The 6,370-nt window shown below is 40.9% G+C and overlaps 1 protein-coding gene across 1 annotated transcript in view; it reads right to left on the bottom strand.

The window, feature by feature from the left end:
• Nucleotides 1-6,370, bottom strand: part of DNAH8 (dynein axonemal heavy chain 8) — a 423,841-nt gene that overhangs the window by 258,297 nt on the left and 159,174 nt on the right. The window contains exon 35 of the mRNA XM_007939462.1: nucleotides 5,036-5,235. Coding sequence (XP_007937653.1) covers nucleotides 5,036-5,235 — 200 coding nt within the window. The remainder of the gene's footprint in view (nucleotides 1-5,035; nucleotides 5,236-6,370) is intronic.

Raw genomic sequence — 6,370 nt, 5'->3', positions numbered from 1 at the left:
GCTATGAGTCGGAAACGACTCGACGGCACTTAACAACAACAACAACAACAATCAATGCCAATGGAAACAGCAGTCAAGATATCAAAAGACATATTGCATTGGGCAAATCTGTTGCAAAAGACCTCTTTCAAGTGTCGAAGAGCAAAGATGTCTCCTTCAAGACTAAGATGTGCCTGACCCAAGCCATGGTATTTTCAATTGCCTCATATGCATTGAGAGCTGAACAACGAATAAGGAAAACCGAAGAAGAACTGATGTTTTGAGTTGTGGTGTTGGCAAAGAATGCTGAAAGTACCATGGACTGCTAAAAGAACTAACAAGTCCATCCTGGAAGAAGTGCAACTGGAATGCTCCTTGGAAGTGAGAGTGGCCAGACTTCATCTCACCTACTTTGGTCATGTTGTCAGAAGGGACCATTATCTGGAGAAGGATGTCATGCTTGGTAAAGTGGAGGGTCAACAAAAGAGGGGAAGGCCCTCAACAAAATGGATTGACATGGTGGCTGCAGTGATGGGCTCAACTATAGTAGGGATCATGAAGTTGGCACAGGACTGGGCAGTGTTTCCTTCTGCTGTACATAGGGTCACTATGAGTCGGAGACAACTCCACGGCACCTAACAACAAAAACCGCCTAACAAAGGTCAGGGTAGGGTTAAGGTGAAACCAGGTTCCAATAGGAAAAAAAAAAATGCCTCAAGGCCAAAGTCAAGCTTTAGGTCTGAAGTCTACTTACAGGTGTGCTCTTCCCATGCACTAAACTCACTCAAAAGTACCACTAGATTCTATCATGCTAGTGATCCAGGATAGATAGCCCAAAATTGTCTGGTTCCTATTTTCTGATCATCAGCACTAGCTGACAGGTTTATTAGAATGTAAGGTGTCTAGAAAGCTGGGCACAACATACATAGATAAGCAATAGAATGGGTCATGGAGGAAGCAAGGGAAAGACCCCAATTACCTACAGTTGGATCAAGAAGCTGACCTCAGTTTGTGGCAATGCTAAGAAGTTTTCATTTGTGTTGTGGCATTTCCTGGTGGTAACCACTATAACACTAGGCTCTTATAACTCTCTTTTTTTTAACTCCGCTTTTCACCATCTCTCCATCCCCTGGTAACCTCTAATCTTTTGTCTTACTGGATTTACCTATATAAGTGGGGTGATACAATATTTGTCCTTTTATGTCTGGCTTATTTCACTTAACATAATGTTTTCAAGGTTCATCCATGTTGTGGCATGTATCAGAATTCATATCTCTTTACAGCTAAATAACACTCCACTGTAAGTATATACCACATTTTGTGTATCCATTCATTAAGGACCCTTCAATTGTCTCTCTCTTTTGGCTATTGTGAGTATTGTTCTGGTTACCTAGTGCCACTCTGACAAGAATATATCACAAATGGGATGGCCTTAACAAAGAGGAGTTTATTCTCTTACAGTTCAGGAGGCTAGAAGTCCGAGTCCAAAGTGCCAGGCTCTAGGGGCTGTGTCAAAGCCCCTTGACCTTGGGCTTCAGCTCTGCCTTTGCTCCCGGCCCACTGAAGCTAGAGGCATCTCTGTACTCAGGCAGCTCCTAGCTGCTGAGCTGAGGCTAACAAGCCCAAGGCCAACAAATAAAATGGCACATTAATTTAATGGCCATTAATTTAAGTCCATTGAAAGTCCCAAGTTCGGCAAAGCAAGGGAGGCTGCTGAACAATGACATGGTTACATGCAGGGTTCAAGGTGCCATAAGCTAGAGACCATTCCCAAAGCTGCTTCTTATATACGGGAAGTAGACCATGTACCTAAAGCAGCTACTCAGCTGCTTGTGGTAGATCCCATCATGAAGTTTATTGCCAGTGTCATCATGGGGGTATAACTACCACCAGCTGCCCAGCCACTCAAACAGGCCCAGCCAAGTTGACACACAAACATAACCACCACAAGAACCTTATAACTTTTCTTGATGTATTACAGGGTGACTTGAAGTTTCTCATATGTATAATGGTGTTATTCTGGGTACAGGATGATGCCTGAGTGAAATGTGTAATTTCCCTAGAAGCATATGTTCTACATGGAGGTATAAAGGGAGTTGCACAGAAATTGACCCAGGGAAGCAGGTGATCCTGTTTTTCAAGCATAAGACATATTTTTCCCAGTACTCAATTTATACTGTCCATCTGGCCTTTGGTGTAGAGCTGAAAGGCAATCAATAGATGGTTTGGGCCTGGAATAACACTCACTCCCAGGGGATGGCTCTCAGCCCAGTAGTAAATAAGACATACACGCAGACCACTCAACCCAGGGTGATGCACCCACATTCTCCATGGAGATGTGTTCCTTGGAGCAATTGACCATGAAGCACCAGAGGGGCGACCTTTGTACAGAGGAAATGCAGGACACACAAGAGTGCATAACTATGAGGTGCACTGGGAAGGGAGGGGAGGAGAGTGGGTTAGGGTTGGGGATGGTAATTGGGGAGTGAAACCAAATGTATATGAAATGTTGAATGTAAAACTCTGCTCTGTAAATTTGCACCTAAAGCACAATAAAACAAACAAAAAACACACAGAACAAATGGAAAAAAAAAAATCTTCAAAATCAAGACATGCAGACTAAGATGAAATGGATGAGCATTTGATGGAGTTGAAGCATCTAATTATTTAGGGTCAAAATTAGTCCTGCACAGAGAATAGAATAGTCAGATGGTATAGAATTTCTCAATTAAAAAAAAAAAAAGAGAGAGAGAGTGAGAGAGAGAGATCTGAACTAGTTCCTGTCCTTTGTCTAGGTACTTGCATTGCACAACTTCATATGGTGGAACATGTCTTGTCTAAGAGGGATACCCATGAAGCCTCATAGAATCAAGTGATGTTGAAGAGCCTCAGGAATCCAGCAGGAACATTTCACAGTACAGGCAATATCCAGGATCAACTCTCATTCATGAAGACATAAAATTTCTTTCTAAAGTCACATCAGGGTAGTCCTGGAGATTCAGCAGGCACTGCCTGCTAAAGGTCAGTTTATGGCTGATCCTGGAAGAGGCTTTCCAAATCCTATTGGTGCTACAAAATTCTCTAGGAGATGAAGCTCCCAGAATAGGTGGCTTCTTATACTCTGGTTTCTAGCAGGGCCTTGGCATTGAGCTTATGAATACTATTATATTTCTACTACTATAAACAGATATTGTACTAATCAGGTGATGCCCAAATGACTGTAAAATGAAGGTCTTGAAATCTCTGAATTCCTTGGCCATAGACACTGTTCAAGTGAATCCACAGTCCTTAATTCTTGGTCATCCAGGAAATTTGCAATGACCCATAAAGAAGTTGTTGTTATGTGCCGTTGAGTCGGACCTGACTCATAGAGACCCCTCCTTGGGTTGCCGAGGCAGTATCACTATGGAAGTAGATTGCCCAACCTTCCTTCCAAGGAGTGGCTGGTGGGTTTGAACCGCCAGACTTCTGGTTAGCAGTCAAGTGCCTTAGGCTCTATGCTACCAGAGCTCCCCATAAAGAAGTAGTAGCCCATAAAAGCCACTGAATTGTCACCTTGGCCAGGATTACTCAGATTCCCCAAAAGCAGGGAGGCACTCTAGGATTTTGATGTCTGTAGATTCAACCCAGAGGTCCCTCTATTTGAAGCTTTGTAGATCAGGACATTATCCAAATACAAGACTGCCTCTGGGGCCAGAGGTCATACAAGATGATATTCATTAACAAGTAATCCCAACCTGGAGCAAGGATATTAGAATCTCCACACTCCCTGGACACTAAGCTCTGTTCATGATGAAGGTGTGACATATTCCTTAGGTGTGCTGGGATAAAGAATAGTCAAGAACTTCTGCATTGTTAATTATAGGAAGACAGGTTGCTACTGCCCAGTTCAAAGCTCTGAGAGAATATTAAGTCTGATTGAGTACCAGTTGAATTTCCTAAAGCTGCACTTAAGACCACATGGTCCAGTGGTCAGATGATAAAGAGGTTGCCTCATTCAAAGCACAATGGATCTAGCACAGACACAGCCGCTTTTCATCATTTAAAAAAAAAGAAAGAAAGAAAAACTCAAGTCTCTAAGTGCCAAGCCTTTAGCAGTATATGCCTTTCATGTGTGGCCAGCATGTATTTGCTGGGCCATTGAACTTGAATGGATTTAGCCAAGGAGGGCAAAGATGACAAATCAGAGGAACAAAAGAGAGAAGTGAAAAGGTCTTTTCTGTGAGGAGCCAAGATGTTATGGGATAAACTGCCAATTTTGTGGGAAATAACTGTGATGGGGCTCATTGGCAAAAAAGCTGGGAGGAAAGAGATGAATCCCATTTAAAAAGAAATGGAGGCTATGATTACTGGTGAAAATTGGAGGTTCATATAGGGACAGGCAAGAGTTAGCAGAATTTTATGTCATGCTGCAGTTGCAGAACTGGACTTTTACCTAGAACTCTATACCATGTCCTAGGTTCCTAGTCCTGCTGTAACAGAAATGCCACAAATGGGAGGCTTTAAGAAAGATAAATTTATTGACTCATTGTGAAAAAGGTAACTAATGTCACTGAACAATTTGTATAGAACCTAATTGGCTATATAAACTTTCACTGAAAACACAATAAAATATTATTTTTAACAAAAGAGAAATTTATTTTCTCACAGTCAGGAGGCAAGAAGTCTGAATTAGGGTACTGTGTCTAGGGGAAGCCTCTCTCTCTCTCTGTTGGTTCCAATGGGAGATCCTTATCTTTGACAGCATTTCCCTGTTCCTTGGGGATCCTCATGTGGCATGGTATCTATCATTCCCCATTTGTGGTCTTATATCTATCGATTTCTATGCTGCTTCTTTTATAACACAGAAATGATTAGGTTTAGGACATACCCTACACGTAGGGTATGTGGCCTCATTCACATAGCAAAGAAGACCCTATTCTCAAAGAGGATTACAGCCACAGGTATAGGGGTTGGAATTCCAACACATATTTGGGGGGAAGACAATTCGATTCACAACCAACCATAAATAAAAAACATAAATATAATTCAAAACAAACCAAAATTATAAAATTACCTGTTACTTAATAAGGAACCTAAGACCATTAAACTATCTTCCATCAAGGTGATAATTTCTCCAGACTCAGTGCCTTTGAGCAGAAGCTCTCCCTTTCCTTTAAATGCTGCAAAACTCAGGTTCTGGTTGGTCCAGTTTTCAACCACCTGAGTCAGTTTGGCTTCAATATCCTTCTCTTTAATGGCAGATATGCAAATATCCTTTGGAGAAAAATCAAAGAATATGTCATGACATTTTCAACTATAAATTAAATACACCATAAGATCAAAGAATATTTTAGCTTGAAAGGGACCTAGTAGTCACCTAGTTTATTTAGTCATTTTATGGCCAAGAAAACTGAAGCTCATGATCATTGTGTTGCAGATTCAAATTAGAACCTCATGGGTCTCTGAGTAATTTTTTTTCTTCCACTTCTACAAATCATCTTATTTCTTGATTACATTGTTAATTGGAATTGGTTTTTATTATTTATTTATTTATTTATTTTAGATAATCACATCAGCTTGTGTCTCTCAGAGGCTTGTTATGAGAATCAAATGAGAATAAATGTGAGAATCCTTTGAAATCTTAAGAGCAGCGTGTAAATATTACCGTAGTCTTGCCTAGAAGTCAATTATACTTTTTTCTTTTGGGTTTTCTGATATGAAAGGCTCACAAGAGAATGAATATAAAAGTGAAGTATCTTTCCTACCATGCCTCAACTTATTTTCACACTTGTTGTTGTTGTTGTTGTTATTTGCCATCGAGTCGGTAGAATCACAGAATGATACTGATGGAAAGAAATTTAAAGGTGTAAGATATGTCCACAAATAATTACAATACACCTAAGTGTGTCACAAATGTCCAAAGAATGGTGTGAATTGTTGTGAGTTCTGAGGCAGAAAGGCTTCATTGAGGAGGTACATGTGACAGGAAGTGGGATTCTGACAAGTACCTGGGTGGTGCTAATAGTCGCATTCCTCTACTCACCTAAAGGTCAGTGGTTCAAACCCACCCAAGCAACACCACAAAAGAAAGGAAGGAGCTCTAGTGGCGTAGTGATAAGGCATTTGACTGCTAATCGGAAGGTCAGCAGTTCAAACCCACCAGCTGCTCTGCAGAAGGAAGAGAGAGGGCGATTTACTTCCATAAAGATTTATAGCCTCAGAAACCCAAAATGGGGGTTTCTATGAGTCAGAAGCAAATGGAAGAAATGACAAGATGAAAGAGCTGAACAGAAGATTTCAAAGAGCAGCTCAAGCAGACAAAACCAATTACTATAATGAAATGTGCAAAGACCTGGAGTTAGAAAAACAAAAGGGAAGAACATGCTCAGCATTTCTCAAGCTGAAAGAA

This window comes from Orycteropus afer, unplaced genomic scaffold (genome assembly GCF_000298275.1).
Source record: "Orycteropus afer afer isolate SDZICR_OR568_19922 unplaced genomic scaffold, OryAfe1.0 scaffold00059, whole genome shotgun sequence".
NCBI lineage: Eukaryota > Metazoa > Chordata > Mammalia > Tubulidentata > Orycteropodidae > Orycteropus > Orycteropus afer.
Note: the sequence above shows the minus strand (reverse complement) of the source record. Positions and strands in the feature narration are given on the sequence as shown.